We start from the raw sequence: 25,782 nt of genomic DNA on the forward strand, positions 1-25,782 counted from the left end.
AAACCAAAAACCTTTCATTACAAAACTTACCCACAAGTGAGTTTAGTTTAACCATAACAGTTATTGATGCTTAACTACAATATTTCCTGTATCTTCGGTTCATAGTTGTTAATATATTTTAAATATTTTCTTTCAATGATTTTGACCCAGAAATTATTGATGTGTAGAATATTTTTACTTTCCACTAACTTTACATCAATGAATTCCTCAAGTGGGTCAGTCACAGGTCTTGTTATAATCAGTATTATTCTACAACTGGGTACAGTATTACAAGTGAATGTTGCCAAGAGTACTTTATTATTTACTAAATGCACTCATCTTGTAGGTAACTTTATGTACTTTACTGAATTAATTAACAGTCAAGCATAAACATGACCAATAATTATTTTACCAGTGTTATAAATTTGATGTATTAAACAATTGGTTGAGAAGTTATAAGTAGTTACAGCCAGATTCCAGTTTTGGGGCTTTTAACTTTGGTCAATTGTTATGATATTCCTGTCATCAATCAAGGATCATAAGTACAGTCTGGGTCAAAAGTGTTGAACACTTAGCAATATCTGTCATCTACTTGTGAGTTATATGATTGGGATATACTAATAACACTATCATATTATGCCTGAACTACAAAATAGGATCAAATTCTACTTAATACCCAAGATCTTCGGGTACTTACATGCCAAATACTGTTAGTTTCAACACTTTTGACCAAGACTGTACATCAATTCAAGCCCCCATAATCCACTTTCAATATTCTCAACCCTTTACACATTTTCTCGTACATAAATTTAAGTATAATTTAAACATTACTTTCTATTTTGTCTTGAAATTTATAGCACCAAGAAATCTAGTATGGTCATTGAATATCCCAGAGCAATTTGTTTGTCTTTGGTTTTAAGGATAAACTGGCAGAGAAATTCCAATCCGAGTATTGGAAAAGTTCATTTTGACGCAGGCCGATAAAGTAAACTTTACTCCCCAGTAAGTGATCATTCCGAGGCTATTTTATATGTATTATCTTGTTTTTTGTACATTTTTACATCAACTGAACTTGTTATATTCTTTACCTGAGGTAGAGAGGAGGGGTCTGGGCTGTATCTTGGCACCTGCTTCCTTTAGTTGTGTTGTGAATCACTTGCCATCCTGATATTGAAGGAGAGAAGCCTGGTACAGCAGTACAAGTGAGGCAAGATGTGTGGTACAGCAGGGTGCACACCTTGACAAGGTCCAGAACCTACTGGAAGTAAAGTCACAAGTTATTACCTATAAAAGGTTTCAAATAAAATATTTTCACAAAACTAATTTATCCTAATACAGTATTGTATAACGACCCTAAACTGAAGGTTTTATCCTCTTTGGAAGTACCACATTAATCCACTTATCTAGTACAGTAATTGAAGAACAATACATTAGTGATGCACCGTTAATAACCACATTCAAAACTCTCCCAATAATCTGTTGCCAGAGTTAATGCTGTAATTTAGGTAAATTTTATCATGCAGGTAAAACAGTTAAGTCACTATATAGTCTCACCACCAAAGCCAGACTATAAACAAAGTATCGGCCAAATACAGTATTTAAATAAAACAATTTACTCTGGTGGCAGAGAAGCCGTCCACAAATACATCAATTTAAGTGATAGTCTTAAGGAATTTTTGAAGCTGCAATATTAAGAGCAGCTGGGTTTTAAATTATTATTGCAGGGTTGAAGTCTACCCGGCACAACACCCAGTAATTATTAACTAATCAAGTGGTCAACTATTTATAGGTAAATAATATCAAGGCTGTTGGTAGCTGCAACCATCCAGGAAGAATACTGTGTACATATATTAAATATATACTGTACGGTATAAGTACAGACTAATGTTATAACTCGACATTATATTCTAACCAACACCTTAACCTGTTCCAATAAACTTGCCGTTAGTCTGTTCATTAATGTTAAATAACCCGGCCCTCGTCTCGTGTTGGTAAACCGGCCAAGGTGCCCGGGAAAGTCCGTACTATTGATGTGAAAATGAAAGCAATAAGGGTCGGGTCAGAGGAGCGTCGGGTCAGAATAGGGTCGAGACAACAGATAAACCAGACCAAGACCAGAAAATATTAACTAGCGGTGTTACTAAATTTATATTCATTTATTATTGATGTTAAAGTCTCCTCGTGATGGCCATTTTTGTTGTATTATCCTCGAGTTTTGTTCATCAGCTTAATGTTTATTTGTACAGAGACGGTGGTGGAAAAGACACGCATTTGTAAGCAACAGCGACTTTATTCTAATATTTAAGACTTATTTTGGAACATTTATTCATTATTTACTCATTCTTTAATAAAATAGGATTTACTGTAAATTGTGTTATTTATCATTTTGACTAAATTTGTCATAAAAACTCCTATCCAGCCTCAACAACCTATGTCGTTCATTATAAGAGTTATGATAATATTGTAGCAGGTCGTTCTTAGTTCTAATTTGGGTAATATTGGTCAATAAAATATCTAATGTACTTTAACAATCTTACTCGTCATTGACAGTCTTTACCAGATTTTCTCTTCAAATTAAACAAAAGCTACTTTGTCTGGCCTGATAATCTATCCATTACCTTACAATGAAGTGCTATAGACAGACTTTCACAGAGGACACTGCCATGTTATCCAATAAAACATTATGATTGGCAGCCAAGTGTGACCTTCCCATAATAAGTGAACAGACTACAGTAACTGGTTTCCGTAATTACTGTATTTTGCCGATAATAAAAATTTTCGAGTAATTTATTAACCCAAAACAGACAGCAAAATGGCTTCAGCTAATACTTTGTTTACTGATACCGATTATACCACAAAATATTGATATTTGTAGCAGATAATCAATTGGTGCATCCCTAGTATTTACTGTACAGTACTAATACTGGATTGATTGTATTTCCACTTAAAAGAGGAGTCAGCTAGACAAAGCAGTCCATGGGTTACAATTACTGTACTTGTCCAGAGTTTAGTGAAGGAACTACAATGAGAGATGCTTTGTACTGTACCCAACCTGACTTGCATTTCTGGTGCAATGTGATGCAGCAACTTAGGGTCGATGCCACAAGTCCAGAAAACTGGAGGACTTTTTTTTTAGCAAGTTGTGAACTGTTCGAACAATCTACTGTGACGGTGGAAATATCAAAAGAAAAATGTCTTGGAATTGTTTAAATATTACTAGATACATATTTAATACGGAAATAAAGACCGGTGCGATACTATAAATTCACCAATATTTTAAATGCTTATGTTAAATCCTGTAATACAAGACCAAAACACACTAACAATGATGAACGTTACTAAAGTACGAGTCGAGTTAAATATTCACTAAGTCTTAAGTACGGTCACCAAAACTAAACCATATTTCATCAATTTAAATAAAAGCAACAACCAAAATAGTAAAGCATTCTCTAGAGTTACTAGTTAATGTGATTACGAGCGTTAACGACCATTAGCCTATATGCTTGTTGGTCATTTTTCGTTAACCACCCATCACTTTTTCACAAAAAATTAATTAGCTAGTTTTCTTGCCGTTTTAGACGATTCTGACATTTATCTTTGGGGCAAATCCCTTTTTTTCTGTTTCTGTTATTTCTACCTCCCTTCCACCCCAACAATATAAGGGTCCAAGTTGGGAATGCGGGGTTGTTGGGTGGAGAGGGTCAGAAAAAAAGTGATTTTCACCATAATTAAATGTCACTCGCCTAAACATCAAGAAAACTAGCGATAAAAAAATTTCACATAGGGGAAAAAAGGTTAAAACTAAACTAAGTCTACTTACTAACCTAACAAGCCACATCCTACATTGCTGTTTTAGACGATTCTGACATTTATCTTTGGGGCAAATTACTTCTTTTTTCCCTTAGGTGGGGAGGGGGGTGTTATTACCACCCCTTCCACCTCAACAATGTAAAGCGACGTTGCGTGTCATCATAACATCAAATTAGGACTTAAAAAAATTCGTGATTATTACAACAAATAATCGCGAATATCGTTTATTTTTGGAATGCCTCGCAAAATTCAAGTAAATTCACTCCTTTCTCGAAGAGATCTATTAAATGGTAAGAGAAAACTCGTAAAAAGGTGATGGGTGGTTAACGAAAAATGACCGGCTGTTGAGAATAATAAAAAATTAACTGTCTTGTGTATCTTCAATATTTTTTTTTCATTTAAAGTAGTCCTTCCTTTTACAATAAATGGTACAAAATCGACAAATAAATTACCTTAATATATAGAACTTTACACAAGTATAAATTTAACCACATAAATAATTTAAAAATGAAACTTGCTATACATTTAAAGAAGAAACGTCTGTCAAGGGAGAGACGACCGGCAGCACCTCCACCCTCTGTGTCTCTTTCGTTACTACTGAGCTCCACTTGTGAAGTTGCTAATCAGCAACTCCAGTTTCCATACCCTTCCGGCAACAACCTTGTCTAAATTTAAACTTGATCGTATATACAGATTTTGACATACATTTAGGGTAAATTAAGTTATCTAGTAATATAAAAATAATAACAAATTGTAAATAAAGAAATGTTTTGCGGAAAAAATAAATATAATAACAAATATTGTACTTCCCGGATTACAATAATGAGGTAATTACCTCACCGGGTTGTTACCGCTCATTAGTAATACAAATTATATATATATATATATATATATATATATATATATATATATATATATATATATATATATATATATTTATTGAATGCTTTAATCATATTATCTGCTGAAGTTACTTCAAGGCGTAAGTTAATAATACGGTGGGCGGAAATAGAGTCCACAGGAAAAAAGTCACAAGACTTGTACACATTGACAACACTATATATATATATATATATATATATATATATATATATATATGATGGCATTGCACGTAGGTTAGGTTAAGTTAGGTTTTTTCCGTACCTTTTTATCTGACTTTTTTTCTTGTAACTTTTTTCCTGGATTCAATAATACAGCATCTACCTGACCCGTCCATCAGAGGCAGATTAACTGTAGTTGTGGCTGAAGCTAATATTTTTATATTCAGGCGGACCCTTTCTAGTACAGTACAGTGCATAAGTACATTTATACTTTACACTCACAGTACATGTATACTTATATTTTATATTAATAATACACTGATCAGTATATTTACTTTATTCTTCCATTTCTACCGTAAAATGAATGCTGCTATCGACACTGTTTAACATTTCTCAACTTGGTCTCTACCCTCGTGCCTTCCGTTATGACCGGAACAAAGATCCCCCCCCATGATCAGTTTGAACCCGTCTGTTACAAGAGGTCATCATATGAATGAGGTTACGCTCCCTCATGATAAGTGAAAATAAAACTAAATACTTACAAAGGACTGACTGCGAAGCAGTAGCAACACAACCTTCCTTCGCGACGTCAGCGAGGCCTGTCTGACCTCAGAAAAATGAACGTGTTTATCCCCTGACCCGACCAAAAAGGTTTTTCTTGACAAGCTTGATCAAGGGGGAGGGAGGCACCATATCAGAACTAGGGCTCTTGTAAACCTTTAGCTTTGACAATATATTTCTTATAATTATACCCTCTTCTGAGAACACTACTGTACAGTATGTGCGTCAGCGCTGCCAAAACGGCTTTCCTCAAACGCAGGAAGATTGTTTGCATCTCTTATGAATACGGAAAATAATTTGTTTAGCGCCTCCGCCATGTCCTCATCAGATTCTGTATAACTATTCGTACCATCTTCAAGCCTCAGATCCGATACGCCCACACGTGTTTTTTGTTTCGATTTGCGTAACGGTAAAAAGAAAGTCTTTAGGTTTAAGTTTAACTTAATTTCGCTTGCAATCCGCCTCCGAAACTCTTTTTCAGCCCTTCTGCACTTTAAATTTGTTTGGTTCCTGGACCTGGCATACATCCTCCTGCCCTGTTCAATGAGCAAATACCAGTGCTCATCATTTGTCGTAACCCACCTCATGAATTTCTTATATTTTTTTCTTAAATCTGTCAATCACCGCATGGTTCATGCGCATGTCTCCTTGTACTGTATTCCTAGAGCAAGTGGGTTTTGTCTTGGGTATATTGTGGGGTACGGGATGTTTGGGTTCACACTCAGGATGGGATGGAGAAAGGAAACTCACGATGTGCTCTCTATATACGTGTTGTATTGGATGCACAATGCAGCTTGGTGCTGGGAAGTGGCAGCGTGGTTACAAGCGTGATGTAGAGAGAGCTGGTTGGTGAGATGCTCAGAGGAGGACCAGCTTGTGGGTCGCCATGCTCGCCGGCGGGAGCGAGGGCCGCCAGGCAGGAGGAGGAGGAATTGTTGCTTGCTGGTTGGTGTAGGTAGAAAAGAGAGCGGTCACCACGAGGTCAGGTCTTAAATAGCGGAGGTAGGCGTGGCTTAGTAGTTGACCTCCGTCATGTAAGGCGGCGCTGGTTGACCTGGACCACGAGGCATACACTGAGGAATTCGCGGGGTCGGCTACTCAGCGACAAACAGCGTTTGTAGGGGAGAAATCCACTACAATACCCCCTCCTTCCCTCCAGGCGGTGTAGGAGACTTGTTGTCTGCAGGGGTGCATGGCACATGTGAGGCAGAACGGGCGGTGCATGCCACATGTGAGCCAGAACGGCGAGGGCGTGGATGAGCCGGCCGCAAGAGGAGACAACTGTCTAGATACACAATATCTGTGGGAGTAGAGAGGGAGAAAAAGGGTGTGTGGAGGCGATGAATGTTGTGCTTCCCTCACGGCAGGTACAGAGTCGTCAGGTGCGCCTGCTGGGGTGTGTGAGCCTAGGTCAGGAGCAGGGGCTGCGTCAGCAGAAGCGGATGAGGGCTCGTGACAGCAGCAGGGTGCAGGACAGTAGCAGGGGGGTACCTGAGGGAGAAAAGAGGGGTGTGTGGGTCCGCACTCAGGAGCATGGGCCGCGGCAGGGGGTACTGCTGGGCCGGGGCGGCGTCTGAGGCAGGACGGGTGAGTTGGGGTCGGTAGGACGTGGTGCTTGGGGCAGGAAGAGGAGCGGCTGTCTGCTTAGTCGCAGAGCTGCTCTTGGGTGTCTAACCTGCGGTGTAGAGACAGTAGCTGTAGAGCCGATGAGAGCTGCCTCTGCGTGGGTAAGCCAGTCTTCCATGTTGCTTGAAGACTGGGAGAGTGATCAGTTTCTCCTCCATCCTGTGTGAGTGCGAATCTCCGGGGGTCACCATTTGTGGGGTACGGGTTATTTGGGTTCACACTCAGGATGGGATGGAGAAAGAAAGCTCACAATGTGCTCTCTGTATACATGTTGTATTGGATGCACAATGCAGCTTGGTGCTGGGAAGTGGCAGCGTGGTTACAAGCGTGATGTAGAGAGAGCTGGTTGGTGAGGATGCTCAGAGGAGGACCAGCTTGTGGGTCGCCATGCTCGCCGGCGGGAGCAAGGGCCGCCAGGCAGGAGGAGGTGTTGCTTGCTGGTTGGTGTAGGTAGAAAAGAGAGCGGTCACCACGAGGTCAGGTCTTAAATAGCGGAGGTAGGCGTGGCTTAGTAGTTGACCTCCGTCATGTAAGGCGGCGCTGGTTGACCTAGACCACGAGGCATACACTACGGAATTCGCGGGGTTGGCTACTCAGCGACAAACAACGTTTGTTGGGGAGAAATCCACTACAATATCTCTACAAGAGTGTCGGAAACCTCAGTTCTCGCATCACTCAGTAATACGGTAAATTACCCAATAATAAATGTTATTTTCTTTACACGTTTTGCCCTTAAATAGCTCTTTATAATAGAACAAAGTCGTAAACTATTACCAAAACCTATAATAGTGGACGTTAAGTGAATTAGGATAGTATCTCCTCCAGCTGTCATTCCAGTATCATTTTCTCAGTTACCAGTTTCCATGTTCAGTTAAAGTCCACGGGAATTGCAAGTCCCTGTGTTAGAAATTATAATTATAATTTGCCCTCGAGGGGACTAGTTTATTGGGCAATCCCTTGCATCTTGTACAAGGTGTAGCGTAAAAACCGTTTACAGCGCTCAACAAGGAAGCATGCAGAGTTCATGATTGCCTAGTCGACTCGTGCATTTAAGGGTGTAAGTGCCTGAAGGGCCATGGAATTCCTTGGCAAGGTACATAGAGTGGCGGGATAAGTGTGTGGGGGAGAATTCCCGATACAGTACATCTGTTTATGGCAAGGCGTGGCAAGTCCCTAATAAGTCAAATGCCAGGTCCTGTCTGCAGCAGGAGGGATATTGATCAGGAGGAAGGGAGTGTTGGTGACGGCTGGAAACTGTGCTGTGGTATAAAAATCATACGAAATTTTACCATAACCTTTGACCTTTAGCCTTAGATACCTTATAGACAGTAGTTGTGAGAAAGTATGACATTGCAAACAAAACAAGTGTACGTCATGACTCATACACAGTTTTAAATAGTTTTAGGAATAAATTACATTTCAATAATAGTTCGTAGTATTCTGAATTATTACTTTGAACTCTTGTGTTGTGCGAACGTGTAGACTATAGGGTCATCACCTTGGACATTTATTAATTATTCTCTTCACTACTTGTCAGCTCACTAGCAGTCGGTCATTTATGTTTTATTTGATGCGAAGTGAATGTAACTTAATTTTGAAGCTACTGTTTAATGTAATTTTCGTACGTTTGGTTAAGTCAATCAGATACATCCTTACATCTTCGATTATGAGGAATATTCGTCGTTTGGACCCCAGGCCAGAGAATATGGACAAGATTGTGTAGCACTTCCCATTTTCTCTGGTAAGACAACAAAACACTCATTGGCAACTTCACAGCTATCAGAGATACTGCCAGGGTCGCACGGTCGTCTGTAACAAGTGTCTTAACTTCGCAAGGGATCGGTCAGGCCAGCTTAATGTACACAAGTGTTATTCGTGCCACAGTGCAGAGCTGGAACCACTCATATCCAATCAGATTCACCTTAAGGACCATGAGTGCATTAGCGAGGGACAACAACATGATCTTTAGACAGGTAAGCTAAAAACAATTGATTCTATTAAAGCAATTTCTTTCCATATGAATATAATTTATAAAGTATCCGCAAATTCGAACCTACAAGTTAATTCCGTCAATAAATTCTTATTTTCTTAAAATCCACAGTCCACATTGTTAAAAGTGTGTAATTAATATGATAATGAGTTTTACACACACTGAAATGTATGAATGGAAATATCGTACTCCAATGATTAAGGGATCATAAACAAAGGATTAATCAATCAATGTGCTCAAGGGGTTAAGCCGTACTCCAAGTTTATTTTGTTTGTTTTATAGTTAATTACAGCAAATACTCTGTACTCAAAGAATTAAAAATTATATTTGTTTTTCTATAAATAGCGAAAATCTCTAAAGATCCCTCGATTAGTATTTCGGTGAGGAACTGGTACCATATAAATTTTTAACACCGCCAAACTTCAAATCCATTTGCCCCAAAACGTAAACTATTTCCGTTGGTGAGATTCAGGTTACCACCACAGAGACAGACAAGATAAACAGGCCTATAGACTGCACTTGTGATGACATGACAGGCCTTGGTCTTTGTTTGTAGGAATGCAGTGCAAAGCAGCCTGGTTGAGTCTAGTTATTACTTCCGCAGGCAGGATATGTGTACTGGATCACTAATCCATTATTATTAGAAGCAAAGTCCCCCCCATATTTTCCAAGTCCAAGTAGCCATAATTTCCCAACGTGGCACCGGAAATAACGAGATGACACTTTTCTTAGATCTTGTGGTGATAAAATGACTAGAGCGCTTATCATGTTTGGTTAAAATCCATCGTCATTTATTCACGGAATCGTGCACAATTTCACACAAACACACACATACTTATTAATATTTCACCTCTCCACTGTTAAAGTCCTAATATAATGTATACTAATGTCTTGTGCAATATGATCTGTAATCCAATGGTACGTGTATTCATTTCTTTATCCTTGTGCAGAGCTGCAGAATGTTGTGACGTACGGCAATGAGGGTGGGGGGGGGCGAATGGAGGGACCGTGGAAGTTGGGGTGAGAAAGACGTGGTAGACTGCACGTACAGCACTTTGGCTGCTGCATTAACAAGCGTCAGTCATGATGATGGTAATAATAGCAATGAATCACTATTGATAATAGTGGTGGTGGTGATAAGCGATGTTTTTTGTGTGATCATAATAATGATGGTGATATCAGCTATGATGAAAATGGTGATTTAATTATAGTACAGTACTATATTAGTAGTTTTCATGGTGATGGTGAAGGTAACAATGTGGGTGTCAAGAGGTCATAGGTATGGGCAGGAAGGAAATAATATACCGATTGCTGTACAACGGAATCATACAGAGTGTGAATAAAGTTCAGTAGTTGAGCTCACAAGTCCGCACGTGAATTTTTTTTTCCTGAGGGCTTCCGTCATTTTGAACTGTACACTCCGTAACAAAGAATAAGAGACAATCATTCATAGATACTAATACAAACAAATAATAACCTAACCTAGCCAGCACGGCCAAGATAGAACGAATTCTTGCTGCCACCAGGTGATTGTATAGTTGCAGTGAATACCTCCCCTACAAACGGTTTGTCGCTGAGTAGCCGACCCCGCGAATTCCCCAGTGTATGCCTCGTGGTCTAGGTCAACCAGCGCCGCCTACCTCCGCTATATAAGACCTGACCTCGTGGTGACCTACCTCTCTCTCTTTCTACCTACACCAACCAGCAAGCAACACCTCCTCCTGCCTGGCGGCCTTCGCTCCCGCCGGCGACCATTGCGACACACAAGCTGGTCCTCCTCTGAGCACCCTCACCAACCAGCTCTCTCTACATCACACTTGGACTCACGCTGCTACCCCCCAGCACTAAGCTGCATTGTACATCCAATACAATATGTATACAGAGAGCACATTGTGAGTTTCCTTTCTCCATCCCATCCTGAGTGTGAACAAACAACTCGTACCCCACATAGTGGTGGCGAGCTTCAAACTGCGACGGTGCCGCTTGTTCAAAATGACGGAAGCCCTCAGGAAAAAAAATCGCGTACTCGCACATGTACGGAAAGAATAAACTTTATTTTCACATCATGAGTATACATGAAATATTAATGAATGCCTACAACTATTAGCTACCTTAGCAGAGGTCTGCTGTCCCAGGCATTTCAAAATACAGTAATGTACAGTACAGATATACTTTTATAACTTGAGGCCGCGTGTCGTACTTTGAAAGAGTATTGTATTTTGTTAAAAGAAAACGATCTAAAAATGAACGCCATATCGCCAATTTGAATCGCATTTGGTCAATCATTGAACACAACCATGCTTGTCCTTGCCATGTTTCAAGAAAATTATGAGGTCACGTTATGGTATACATCAGTCATGTCCATAATCCCCAACAATTTCGGAGATATAAGTTATAACTACCACAGTACACCAAACTTAGTCTCTTATATTTTGTGATAAGATCGTGGTTTACTTACATGACAGGCAAGGCCGCTGTAACATTGACACAGATGACTCACAACTCTCCCTGCATGCACCAACCACCTCATGCACCTGCTCTTCTGACGCAATCAAATGCACCCTTGCCACTCCACTGTGTTTCCATTACCGCACTGTTTTAAGAAATTAAGTTATGTAATCGTTGTTTTTGTCTTCACACACAACTCACAATGTAGGCAAGTGTTTATTTCGTTCTTAATGAGTATCAGCTAGGCAAAATGGCCTGTTAAAAAATTACCACGAAGATGACCATGATTATTTTTTTCATATATGATACGAATTTAAAAATTTTATCCTAATCAAACCAAAACTATACGAGGATCATTAAGTTGGATCCACATGCTTTAAATACAGGTAAATGGTTTAATGAGTATGTTCGTACCTTTTTTCCAACATTGCTTACTGTAGACCACTTTATACCAATTACTTTCTTCAATAAAACATTGTTATTGATTGCGTCTACGAGGTTTGACCATGAGCAGTTGAAGGTTAGTAGAAAGCAGAAGAAAGAAACCTGAAGTATAGTTTTATTTCTCTGCAAAACACTTTCATTGAATAACTCGCCGCCATCAGTCAACGTTCGTATGAGGGTGTACAGTACTGTATTCCCTTTCAAAATTTTCTTAAGTTTTATGTAAAACCAGTATCAGTACAGTACATGAAATGTTGGCTTTAAGAATGGCAACCTACTTAATATTTAGCAGTCAATACTTAAAGCTAATTTACTCGAAGATTACAGTTAAAGGGTGAGTGGGTCCCACTGGCCGGATGTCCCATTAGGGGCAGTGTGGCCGGTTTTCATTTCCCAAACGAAAACTTAGAAACACATTCACAGCTGGGTGTATTGGGGATTTCCTAGACATGAACCAACAACTTTCAACACAAGAGGCAAGCGTTGTATCCACTCGACTGCCACACCACTTACGGTCATGTACAGTAGCCTACATTTACAATGGGTACAGTGGATGGCGTGTTTTGTGAGATGTGCATCACTGTTTATTTACATAATAGTAAAACTAGCAGAATGGGCAGAAATAACCATGCTATAGTAACTAGCCCAAGGATGCTACATAAGCAGTCCCCCCCCCCCCCCATATCCGTGTATGCATGCATTTCCTGCATGGTTCTAGTATTAATATAGATTACCAAGTAGAATGTCATCGACTCCTATCTGTTGTCTGGTGGTGCCACATCTCACAAAACACGCCAGCCACTGTACCCGTTCTAAATGGAGGCATCTGTACTCTACATACTAGGCATGTCCATAGACAGTGCACGTATTGGGATAATTTCTATTCAATAAAGTAGATGTTCCATGACCACGTAAATTACGTATATTATTCGTTTATTTTTATTATTTTATCTAGTTCATATTGTGCCTTCATTTACACCTACTGTACTACCAGACGTCATTGAACCCCCCTCCCCTAACTCTAGACCCACCCTTGATTGGAGTTCTCCTCTTTAACAGATTCCCCTTTAAGTATTTCATCTGTGGAATCTCGTTATCAGATAATGGCTAACATTTTCACTGATAACCTAAAGGGTTTGATAAGCTGATACCCTTGATCAATCTCCTCACTGTGGTTGCACACACACCAGGTTCAGAGCAAAATAAAACGAATATTAACTCCAATTTATGTAAGTTTTGTTAGTTCTAGTGCAACTAACAAATAAATAATTACACCAGAGATCCAAACTCAGCTTACCTTAACCTAACCTAATCGTCAAAGTGGGGTGACACTAACAGAACTGGCAGAGATGGGTATTCCACACCTACCATGCCTGACTTGTTACTGTATCTCAGTAATAGGTCTAACTTGATGCAATACCCGAAGTACATCATGTTTTAAGTACTCTATCTGGCTTCTTCATCAGTAAACTATACTGTACGTACATACATATACTGTAGTTGTCAACACTTTAGTTCAAAAGTGAGTGCAAATCCAGTGTTGTATAAAATAAAGTAATAAGAAAAAGAATAGTGGTAACAATAACAATATTCCACATCTCAAAGTATGTAGGTATTAAGGTATTGCAAATTAATGATTCGCTGATAAAGTAGGTTCCAATACCTGTACTACAGTATTTACACTTTGAAAACCGAACTTGATATTTTTCCATTCATCTTAAATACTATAATGTTCCACCTACTGTTTTTTCTAAGTTTCATAAGGTGCAGTGTATTACTTACCAAGATATTTTTTTTTTTATTTCTCTAAGCTACTTAGCAATATGTACTGTATGGATACATACCTGTACTAATTATTTCTCGATTTTTTTATGTTACAGTCCATTGCTTATCAGCATCACCTATTTTGTTACAGTACATTACTTACCTGCAGTATCACCCACTTTCTACATTACTGTGCAGTTTCCTAGTCAACATTTTTCCACTTGTCTACAAACAGTACTGTACAGTATTACAGTGTACAGGTACAATATTACAGTAACTTGTTTACTTACCACAGTAGCATGTCCATATGTAAATTTTGTGTTCACAGCTGTTTGACCGTGAGAGCTGTACGTACACATACCTGCTGGCTGATGCCAACACGAAGGATGCGGTTCTCATTGATCCTGTCATAGAGCTGGCAGAAAGAGATGCAAAAACAGTGAAGGAGCTCGGACTAAATCTAAAATATGTCAGTAAGTGTATATTCTCAATTCTATATCAATTACATTATACTTATATACTGTATCTTGATAATGTATATTTGCAAACAAAAGTCCCCCCTTTCCCCCCCTATGGTGAGACTGATTTACCCTGACCATTATCTGGTGCTGTTTTATCTCATTTGGGGTTGATACTGCTTCAGGGTGGGAAGGAATAGACTTTTGTTCGTGATTGTACACATCTAGCTGTGCTCTACTTAAGTAAAAAATTATAATGACAACGTTTATTAATATTAAATGCAATTATTTTCATAATTGGCTTATACCGAGATATATTTTGTGAAAATGAGCAAAATGCACATAAGAGGAAGAATGTTTAAAGAACAATTGAAGAATGGCATAATACAGTATTGGTAAACATTTCCTGTCCCTACTTTCCCCCACTTTCTTTTGGTTTTCTGTATCCCATGACCAACACTTAAAAGAAAATAACTATACAGTACAGTACAATATATTGTCTTCTTCAATTTGTATTTTTCTACTTATTGTAGAACATGAAGTACTGTATACTGTATTCAAGTTTATAAATCACTCGTATGGTTTTTGAGGGCTGGAGAGCATTAAATTTATTTAAGAACTGTACAGTATTGTACTGTAATAAAGGAATATGATGGACAGGGTTACAACTTTATATCCTTGATGACTGATGCTAGTACAGGTATACTGAATCACTTTTATTCCTCTTTCTCTATCCCAGAGCTTTATAAACTACTGTACTGATAGTCTCCTGGTTCTTGGTACCTGCACTTTTACAGTACACTATCTAAACTTCTTGCTGGTACTTTACCTGTCAATCTGTAAGGCCTTAGTTACCAAGCCCCTAAGCATTTTTACTCTAAGCTGTTACCAAGCAATTCCCGAGATAAAAAAAGCCATTTTCTACCTCACACTTAAACTGTGTTAATTTAATTTTCTTATAGTGAACACCCATGTCCATGCTGATCACATCACTGGTAGTGGTCTACTCAAGAAACTTGTACCCGGCTGTCAGTCCCTCATTGCTAAGGTAATAACTACAGTACAAGTACAGTACAGTACTGTAATAATAATAATAACTGGTCTTTTGTCTCTCAAAAGAGCCTCAGTACTTCTAAAGAATTAACTAGCACTCAAAACACTACAAAAGTCAGAGACCTGACAATAAAAAAGAAAGAAAAACACTATGGTTATCAGGTATGAGGCTGAAGCAGCTTTGGCTTCTGCAAGCTATGCCTTTTGGACTTGGCTTTGTCTTTGAAACTTTCTAGGTTTTGGGTTAGAAACCACAGGCCTGGCTTCGGGTTTATATCTTTACACAGGCATACTGACCATATTATACACAGGGTAATTGTATTTAGATCATATTAAATAAATCAATGAACTTAGTGGGGGATCCAAGGTGGCACAACTTTGAGCTGATTTGATAAGTGACTTTGAGTCAAGGGTTTAAAAAGTAAAACAATAAGAATTTTTTAGTGAAACAATACCTATTCGCATATTATATGATTTCAGGTGTCAGGGGCTACAGCTGATGTTTTGGTCGAACATGGTGATACAGTGACTTTTGGAAATCAAAAGCTAGAAGTCCGCTGTACACCTGGTCACACCAATGGTGAGTTTATCCTTGCATGATAATTCTGAGTTATTCCTAGCCTATTAACCAAATGAATTAATTAAAAATTTTGGATACACAAATTCTAAAAATAATTCTGCCTTTGTCAGGTTGTGTAACATACGTGAGCCATGATCAGAAATTTGCTTTCACCGGAGATGCCTTGCTGATACGTGGTTGTGGAAGGACGGATTTCCAGGAAGGCTCCCCAGAAACCCTGTATAATTCTGTACATTCCCAAATTTTGAGTCTTCCTCATGAATTCATGCTTTATCCAGCTCACGATTATAAGGGTAAGTTTAATTTCTGTAGATATTACAGTATAAATTTTTTTTATCAGTAAACATTGAGACTGTACTCTATATCTTTACTGACTACCCATTTTTTTATTTTAAATATCATGTGCAGGGATGCAAGTTCATTGTTCATATTTAGTCGCCAGCAGGGTTAGTACTGTAGATTTTAAAATTTACTCATCCTTATCAACTTCCACTAGCCCTTAAAACCGTTAAAAAAATTCCAATTTGGGCATTTATGCTTACTTGATATTCATTTTTAATGTTATACAGTACTGTATATACAGTACTGTATAACATTTATTACCAGAAACAATGTACAGTACAACCATGGGACAATTATAATACTGTACTGGAATAGGTGCACATCTAAATAAAACCATTTACAGTATTTTACGGCATGAAAATCATATGATTTGGTCAAGCATTTCCAATATTTGATCCTCATCCAGCTCATTGTTGTAGTCCAGTACTTCCACTTTTCTGCAGTCAAGGTCGCCTCTAGCATTCTGAAAGCCATATGTCAATTTTTATTATAGGGTTTCTACCACGACTGTGCCAAGCGAATCCCAATTACTGCATGTCATTTCTTCTCTCTCCCACAAAAACCTCCTCAAAATCATAACTTGGCTCATTAAGTTGAAAATAACCAACTTCTAAACATGTCACTCACTGTGTCCTTGTTTCAATCCCCAGCCTGGGTCACATATAATAAGAATACTGTACAGTATATTACAGTTTTCAACTTTGAATTATATATCTTCCATACCAGTCAACTCAAAGACATACGTTTTACCTGTACACATTCTATTTTTGTATTATGTAAATGTAGGAAAATGCTTTTATACATGAAAAAAATATCCCAATACTGTATGTACATTATCACATTACCGGTAGTTATAATTACCAGGTAGTTCAGATGTGATACTTTACATCAACCAGAATAAAATTAAACACTCCATGAAAGTGATTAATGGCCTCACTAACAGATTAAATTTACTTTTATACAGGCCAAACTGTAACAACCATAGCAGAGGAGAAAAAATACAACCCAAGGCTGACCAAGAACAAGGAAGAATTTGTGGACATCATGAACAATCTTGGTCTGGCTTTCCCAAAGAAAATTGGTAAGGGCGAATTTACTTTATTCCCATATTTATAGCTAGTAGGTAAGGTAAGTAAGTTTTGCTGAAGCAGAGGTTTAAATGTAGTGCTGAGTGCTGGGGGCAAATTTAAGTTCTTTACCAGCTTGCATTTTTTCTCTAATGCATATTTTTTCAACACACAGTATTATCAGACTGCTATAGATACAGTGCAATAGTATTTATATTTTATTTCATCATGCATACCAAGAGTTGGAACAAAATTGGTGATCTTTTCAAATACCTGTACAGTACCTGATTTGTTTTTCATTGAGTACCTGTGTGATGACTTTTAAGATATGTTTAAGTACTTTATTACAAATATATGTAATTTACTAGATTCAAGTGTAAATCATATAGTACTGCTAGGCTTCTCTGTGTCTTATTACACTACATGTATTACATTCACTTATTTAGTCTCGGGTTGACTATTGAGTTCGAACTCTGTCTAATAACTTTTAAGACACTAATGTTTGGTGAACCCAAGTATTTGGCCAACCTACTAATTCTACCGACTACACATTCTGAAATGATTTTGCATACTAGTGACTATCCTTCACCCCTTGAGGAGCCTAGATCAGTACAGGAATGTTCTTTTGCTGCCTGATCCTTTTCCTATACAACACCCGGATTGTACAATTTGGTTGCCTGCATCCATGAAGCAGCTAATTTCTGTGGAGGCCTTCAAGAAACAACTTAAGACCTTTCTTTTTTTTGAAAGCTTATGACCCTTAACAGGGTACAGTGATGGGGAATTATAAAGAAGTTAAACTGTCAGTTTGTAACCTTTTTTGAAGTGCACTACTGTATTTCTTTTTATTTCTCAAGTCATTGACTTTGCAGTATTTCAAGCACTAACAAATTCTTTAGAAAAACTGGCACTTTTGAAAAACAAAAGACCAGCTATTATTATTTATATATATATAATATAAAATAAATGAATGTAGACTAAAAAACCAGAAATGGATATCTTGAGATTAATGTGGTCCAAATTTTACTACACTGAGTTTTTCAATAAATTTCATAATTCTGAGTACACTGATGTAAATATGGAGATCTAAGTATCATATTTACACCAAACAATGTGCCAAAAAATTAAATAATGGTAATGTGTATTGCTCCTACCTTCAGATGTGTCCCTGCCAGCTAACAAGGTGTGTGGGCTACATAATCTACCCGAGGACTTAGCTGCAAAGTTTGATGCCAAATAACTGTAACATGAATAATAATATGTTTTATGACACTGCAATCAATTTTGATAAAATCACTCATAACAACTAAGGCTGAAAATGATGATTTGGTAATATGAACAAATATATCAGGAAATCCATCTACAGTATATTTTTTTAAATTATTTCATAATACATGCACCTTCCAAATGCCGCCAAGGTAAATACAGTAATTGTAAACTGTAGTGAATCTAGTGAATAAAAAAGGATGTACTATATAAAACTACTACCTGTATATGATTTGTAAAGTACAGTACTGTGTAAGTAATAAAATACATTGACACCCAAATGTCTTTTCTTATGAAATTAAGTCTTGTTGACCTAATCCAGATACCATAACGGATTAGATCAATAGATGAATGTACAATACACTATACATAAACTGCATTTAAATTTTGTCTACTCTCTCCCTTATCAATTTCTCAATCACTCTTTCCACAACTTTCATAACCTAATCTAGCAGCTGCAGGCCCCTGTATGACTTAACAGGATCATCTGTATTTTTAAATAAAAAAATCAGTAATCTCAAAAAACTATTTATAATTTCATCAAATAAATCCTACTACAATCATAATAAATAGCTACTAACACATTGTGATGAAATTCAGCTGCCATGTCTTGGCATTTCTTCAAACTCAAGGTCATTGGTTTCGTCGAAATCACTGTCGTCAGAGTAACTGTGCTCTAATTCCTCTTCCTCCTTCATCATACAGGCAAATACACTGTACTCCAGGTCTGTTAATCTTGCAACTCTGAAAATATAAATGGCTTTGTTGTCTATCCTTGGTCAAACTACTATTTATCATTACGTATTTATACTGTATACCTGCTGAACCAATTGCAAGCTTATATGATGATTTTTACCTGTTTTTTGTTGTTTCAAGCATCTCCAGCAAATACTGTATGCACACAAACAACATTTTCCCTAGACTATATTCTTTCTTATAAATATACAGCATACCATAACCAGAGTTACTACTAAGGCAACAAAGATTCACAGTTCCCCAACACTAAACAAAAATGGCCTATAACTCCATGATATATAAAGGGTAAACACTATCAAACTTATCTCAGATGTTGTTGGATTACATCAACATGCCAATTTTTATCAATATCTATTTCTCAGGTTATTATGTTGACCTTATGCTAAGATGGATATTTGGACTATGCACACACAAGCAGATAGTTAGGTGCTACTGTCTGTCACCCACTGGAAGAGAGAGAGCAGACAAAAACAGGTTACAAAGATTTATCACCCACCTGTTAGCAAAGTATTTATCTGAAGTATCCATTATGTCAGACAATGAAGCATTCCTCTTGTGACTCTGCTTATCTCTCAATAAGTTTGGGGTCTTGTAAATTCCTGCTCGGTAAAGGAACTGATGTCGCGTTTTGATGTGCAACAGAGGTTTCCTTAAGGCCTTACTGGCAGCCAAATGTGGTTGTTCTAATCCCATTTCCTGATAAGTACGAGAGATAGGACATGACTTAGTAGGTTGTGAAGGCTATGTCTTACTCTATAAAATGATGAAACTACCTGATATCATTTAAAATTACTGTACTGTACTATACTATACTGTACTGTACTCTGATGCAGACAGGAAACTGAAATGCATGTGTGTCATATTAAGACAGGTGGAGGTTATACAATATACTCATTACACTGAAGAATAAATGAATAAAGAATTAACTTGAAAGAGCCAATATATAAATAATAAAATCACAAATAAACTAAATGCTCTAGACTGATGATATAAATCAATGCTAAGATATTAGAATATACCAGCTGATATATTTGCTTTTCAAAGTGACAGGTGCTACATCACCATTCACCAGTTAAGCACAGTTACAAAATATGTTAGGTCTTATGCAGCTACTGAATTATCTACAGTACCTGTACAACTTACTTCATGGATATACATAATTTTTTTTGAAATAGTCTCCCATTTATCAGTAAGAATATTTGGGTTGTTCCGGATCAAAGTTTTCAGTTCAGTCGGTGGAAACATAGAACTTAATAATCCCATTCGCTTCTTAACTGCCCGAGGTGGAAAGAGATAGAGAGCTGGGTACCTGAGGAACCAAATATACATGTTAGAAGCTCATTAGACATTTTATGATATAGCATAATACAATAAAATGTCAAATAATACAGTACTTATGCTGGTCATATACAGTAGATGGCAAACATGAGAAACAAGGAAATGGGGTAAGAAAGTGAAAAAAGTGTTGGTCTGAGTACCAACCAGGACTTGCTTCTGTGATACAAAGTGTGAGAACAGGAAAAGAAAATTTGATTAAAAAATAATAATTAAACACCTGTAAAGTACAATTCAGAGAATACAGTCTCTGGAATAATCAGGTTTCCATATTAATGGAGGTTTACTGTATTGTAGATCCTTAAAAACTTCTAACAACAGATCAATGGCAAAATACTTTTCTAATTAACTAGTCAAGCCACATTTATAGGAAGCTAATGATTGGAAGACAACTTATTTTCCTGAAAGGAAGGGCATCTTGCCATATAACTTACTTCAAATTTGCCTGATAGCAACTGGGATACTATGCCATCAGGTAATCATAGCTAACCCAAGCAAGATTGAAAACTGGCCATAAAACAGTGATGATGACAATTAACCCTTAAATGTTGGTTAAGAATTCCCTAATCCTCCCCTATAATGTTTGTGCAAAAAATGGAACATAAGGAATATGAAACGTCCACTGACATTAGCTGCTGTCCTTACAGCCAATATCCACTGATGAGGGCTGCCGTTTAAGGGTTAATGAAACTGATATAGAATTCACCTTATCTAACCCAATACTATCTATACAGTACAGTAATACCAAATCAAAACATATAATTTATTACCTGATAACAAGTGACAAAAGGTTATGCTTTCCAACAGTGATCTCTTGATACTGCAGAAGAGTTTGTCTCAAAGTGGAGGGTTTAACAAGCAGGAGCTGAGGATACAGTGCTATGCTCTGGAGGATATTGATGCCTGAGAGTCCATTCTCGACCATAACCTCACACGTGTCACTCCAGTTTTTTATTGAATATCCCAAGATGTCTGGAGTGGCTGTTAACTGTGCTTCTATTGTTGATGATTTTATTCCCAGGTCTAACAGGAGTTGATACAATGAGGCTGTGTGTTTTTCAGAATATTTATGTAATCCTTTGGCTTGTAATTCACTGAAAATTTTCCAACTTCTAGCTTTAACATCCAGTTTGTCATCAATGTCCTCCTGGAATTTGTAGCTAGAGCAGTAGGTCAGTTTTCCATACAACATTGTCTTCCTAGAACACAGACTATTAAGCTCATAACTTAAGCCAAAAGAAGGGCATAGAGCAGCAGCCCGTATCCATAGTGCCCTTACTCTCCACATTCGAAGAGCCATAACCTGAAAAAATATACTGTATACAGAAATAATACATTAAATGATCTGAACATTGAATACTTTAAATTGGCTTTTTTTTTTTTTTTTTAGAAATTATATGTAGTTTCTGTGTACCAGTCCTTCTTAGTACCACAAGTATTGTGTTCAAAACAAAACACTAACCTACTACGTTTCTATCGCAAATTTATATTTTTCGAGTTTTGGGGGGACTTTTTTATTCTACTTAAAGCATAAATTTTCACAGTAAACACAGTTCATATCCTACGTAACCATATCCTGCCTTTGGTTTTGTACTAAGACGGAAACTCGCCAAGACAAAAAAATCTTCTCACTGTGGCTTACGTGTTTTTGCATTTAAGGGCACTTGGCTGGAAAAGTACCTAAGAGTAGCGTCACTTTATCCTCCAGCACCTGATAATTAAGGTTAGGTGGAAAAATGAACAACTCCTTCAGAGATTACCCAGGCGACTGTCCTTAACTATTACCCATTTGGTTAATAAATAAGACTAACCCGCCAGGGCTGCATAGCGCCGATGCAACCATATCTCACGTCTAGAAAAAGCCTCAAATTTCACCATATCATAGTTAAGTTCTTTCTGTTTAATCTACCGGGGAAGTTAGGTAAGGTTAGGTAGGTTTGTTTGGTTAGGTAGGTTAGGTCTGTTCTTCATACCCACAAATGTTAAGTAGCGTTTATATTAAAAATATAATTTTTTTAACATATTTCCACAAACTACAACAGCGTCCACTATAATATAACAATGAAAATCAGGCGTTTTTATAATTGCTTTCAATCAATTTCGCTCGTGGGTTAGTCCTATATAATTACCACCCATTTAAATATAAGCATCAAAATATCTGTCTGTCAAGTGCTGAAATAAATTATTCTTTTTATGCTAGAGGCAACTGTTTTAAGTTTACTCTTTCATTCACAAACACATCTGACAAGAGTTATTTTACTCTTGTTGTTATACTGAATGGCAAAAGAAAGGTACTGTATTTCACGTACTGTATACACCCAACTAAAAGTTTACTCATCCTGTTCATGGAATTGCTGTTAACAACGGCCACCTTGACCAACACACCTAAAGTTATTCAGTCAAACCTACAATTGACACTAGATGGTCAACTATTACCCTTTACTCACCTAACTAACACTTTTCACTACTGTTCCCTTAAACACAGATTGTGGAGAAGGACGCTTTATAATTTCTGACTTACTATTAACCAACGATGTGTTTCAGCAACATAATCTACACTAATTTGAAATTTATACATTTATATAATGATTCCGTTGTAAAAATCCATTATTATAAACAGAAATTTAGGAGATACAGTAATCGAATACGTAATAAATGTGTCGAATGAACCTTGGTCTAGCAAATTACGTCGCTTTATAATAATTGTGAGCTCACTTTCCCTTGTCAATAAAAGTTAAAAAATAATAATTAAAGTGAATAAAAAGGGAATTAAATTCCTTCTGATATACTTTGTAAAAAAAGCTGCCTTCTAAAGTAGTTAGTACATAAATCAAACGTCTAGAATATTAAATAGAAAATTAGTTATATACATGCACTATATTCCGTAAGTATTAAACCAGCTTGTTAAAATAATCAAGTTTTCACTAAATTCTGTAAATCTATAATATAGCTGTCTAAACATTTAATACATACTGTATATCTTTATTCGTCTTCCGAAAGACGTCAGTGTCAGGTATTTTCCGGGTGTCGGGGAACTCCTGGCCACACTTTCTCAGTGGTTCATTACATTAGTTTTTCTCCCCTAACTGGAGGTATGAAACAGCATTTACCCGGATTACTTAAATAATTGTACAAGTATGACTTCGGGTAAATAAATGTAATGCTAGGTGTCACAATTTTAAGCTGTTCAGGAGTCAGGACACGTCTATATGCTAAGTGAGAGAAAATAACTTTCTAAATGTGTATTGTGAATGCGGGAATTACTTTCTTGAGCAGTTGGTCAAGCCTATAAACTATGTTAACCACTGAAAGACGACTAGAAATGCAGATTGCAGATCAAGATGCGTGCGATTTATTTGAGTCACTGGCCTGCCCCTTTCGTACCCATTGGGGTTTTAATTTGTCTCTTCGTTACGTTGTCAACTTAGTAGATGGTCGGCTTTCATCCAGAACCCCACTTAGTAGCATAAATGAAGACAACAAATTTTCAGACTAACTTACCGTACTTATAATTTTTACTTCTCGTATGCCATGTTCTTTAAATGCGTATCGTCTCTCAATGGCTAGCGAATTAATCAGAGACACTGTCTTACCGCCAATGGATATCTGTTATCTATTTTGGCTATATGGCAAACAGAGACCAGTTTACCCCTTCAGTAGACGTCACAGAAACAACAGACAGACAGTAACTGACTCGGATCTTGATTATTCCCCGAAAACATGAATAGTAATGTCAAAAATGTAGAACACTTCTAATTGGTTCAATGGTGCAACGATAGAGATGAATGACACTCTAAACGGCGTCGATATTACCCAATATGATTTCTCTTCAAAGAAAAAAATTAGCCTTGGCATCCTTGAGTACCTTAGCCGAGGGTCCTTCCTAGAACACTGCAAGATGGTGCTGAGCTGACTGGTCCAGGTAGAGGGTAGTATGTCTCCCTCGCTAGGAACTGATTTTTTCACATATACCCAGATAAACTATTCCATGATATTTATGGCTGGATACGTTTCTGTGTGCCGTCTTAAATGGCACGGAAGGGTCGCAACTCCTTAAACCCATAGCAATATCCGCCTACCTAAGGATGAAAGGCCCCGTTTTAGTCCTCCTCCACCAGAAGTGAATGATTTCCAAGAAATATCTACGAGATAATTACTTACGTCCAACTACTGATAGGTCAACCTTGTTTTTCTAAAGTCCAGGTAATGGATTACCATCTTAATTTCTTCACCCAGGACGGGCGCTGACACCGGTGTCCACTACCTAGAATGGCATTTTGAGTCGCTAATCATTATTCTGTTAATACTCAAATTCTTATGACTGGCGATTCTGACCTTTTTTTTTAAATACTGAAAATATTATACGTTAAATTCTGCGAACGCAGATGCTTCTTTTCACGTGATGTATCTCAAAATATTTAATGACACAGGGCAAGGATATTGGAATTGAAATGAAAGAGGTAAACTAAACAAACACAACTTGCGTATTCGGAGAACATGTACTGTATGGCTGGTCGGGCCAACCAGTACTGTGACGTCAAACACTTGCCGCAGCGTTTCTAAACAGAAATGGGTTTCCCGTTGATTTTTTTCTTAAATTCTTCTTAAAGTCAATAAGCACTCAATACCGCTTACAACAATTACTGGAATAACCGGTTTTATCCCCATTTCCCAGAAACTCCCGAGACCTGCCTACACCATCATGTCCTGCTACCTTTCGTTTTTATGCTTCCATTTACAAACCAATAACTAAAATATATATATTAATGGTAATAATAGTTGTTCGTTTACTATATTTATATATTTTTGGGAGTGATAAAATGATTTAAAGTTATTCATCATATCTATACACATTTTTTCCTCTGGACACGATTATGTGATAAATCATTTCACCTGTACAGTACGGTACAGTACAGTACAGTATGTATAGTGCAGTGCAGTACAGTACAGTACGGTGCAGTAATGTATATAAGGAAGATAAAGACAAAACACTAAATTATATTTTACTTTAATTTAAAAACACCAAGAACAACAATTTTGAAAGGAAGAATTACTTAGTAGTTTTAAGCCCGGCCTTACTAAGATCAAATTAAAGTGACAGCTGATCATATAGTAAAACACTGAATAATAAATAAATTATTATACTGTGCAGTACTGCAAAAAATTCTTAATTAAAAAAAATTATTTTCCATACTAAAATAACATACTGTAATATAATTTACTGGCAACATTCCTGATAATTTCATAAAGCAAGGGGCAAGCA

At 37.3% G+C, this 25,782-nt stretch overlaps 2 protein-coding genes across 6 annotated transcripts; one reads left to right on the top strand and one right to left on the bottom strand.

The window, feature by feature from the left end:
* Positions 1–8,808: 8,808 nt before the first annotated feature.
* On the top strand, positions 8,809–18,709 carry LOC121861028 (persulfide dioxygenase ETHE1, mitochondrial-like). The gene is made up of 7 exons (XM_042358503.1): positions 8,809–8,989; positions 13,991–14,135; positions 15,083–15,168; positions 15,654–15,753; positions 15,864–16,046; positions 17,060–17,176; positions 18,323–18,709. Exons 1-7 carry the CDS (start codon positions 8,873–8,875, stop codon positions 18,400–18,402), a joined length of 828 nt encoding a protein of 275 aa, XP_042214437.1. The 5' UTR covers positions 8,809–8,872; the 3' UTR covers positions 18,403–18,709.
* On the bottom strand, positions 14,131–23,188 carry LOC121861026. 5 transcript variants are annotated; one of them, XM_042358497.1, is made up of 6 exons: positions 23,041–23,188; positions 21,290–21,822; positions 20,328–20,493; positions 19,681–19,880; positions 19,010–19,172; positions 14,131–16,558 (listed from the first exon to the last, which is right to left on the bottom strand). In XM_042358497.1, exons 1-5 carry the CDS (start codon positions 23,095–23,097, stop codon positions 19,025–19,027), a joined length of 1,104 nt encoding a protein of 367 aa, XP_042214431.1. In that variant the 5' UTR covers positions 23,098–23,188; the 3' UTR covers positions 14,131–16,558; positions 19,010–19,024. The 5 variants fall into 5 exon arrangements, with proteins under 5 accessions (XP_042214431.1, XP_042214434.1, XP_042214433.1 ...); XM_042358500.1 differs by having other exon boundaries at positions 22,967–23,093; XM_042358499.1 differs by lacking the exon at positions 23,041–23,188 and adding an exon at positions 22,829–22,956.
* Positions 23,189–25,782: the final 2,594 nt, after the last annotated feature.

The sequence above is a fragment of the Homarus americanus genome, unplaced genomic scaffold, assembly GCF_018991925.1.
Source record: "Homarus americanus isolate GMGI-L3 unplaced genomic scaffold, GMGI_Hamer_2.0 scaffold52806, whole genome shotgun sequence".
Taxonomy (NCBI): Eukaryota; Metazoa; Arthropoda; class Malacostraca; order Decapoda; family Nephropidae; genus Homarus; species Homarus americanus.

What these genes read in the sequence shown, in the direction of transcription:
- LOC121861026 (XM_042358497.1), bottom strand. Translation starts at nt 23,097, where the DNA reads ATGTATAAATTTCAAATTAGTGTAGATTATGTTGCTGAAACACATCGT. An exon ending in CTTTTGTCACTTGTTATCAG is followed by an intron (nt 20,494 to 21,289) that starts GTAATAAATTAT and finishes TTGGTTCCTCAG; the next exon opens with GTACCCAGCTCTCTATCTCT. An exon ending in GATAAATACTTTGCTAACAG is followed by an intron (nt 19,173 to 19,680) that starts GTGGGTGATAAA and finishes TTATATTTTCAG; the next exon opens with AGTTGCAAGATTAACAGACC.
- LOC121861028 (XM_042358503.1), top strand. Translation starts at nt 8,873, where the DNA reads ATGTACACAAGTGTTATTCGTGCCACAGTGCAGAGCTGGAACCACTCA. An exon ending in ACTAAATCTAAAATATGTCA is followed by an intron (nt 14,136 to 15,082) that starts GTAAGTGTATAT and finishes ATTTTCTTATAG; the next exon opens with TGAACACCCATGTCCATGCT. An exon ending in TCCAGCTCACGATTATAAGG is followed by an intron (nt 16,047 to 17,059) that starts GTAAGTTTAATT and finishes ACTTTTATACAG; the next exon opens with GCCAAACTGTAACAACCATA.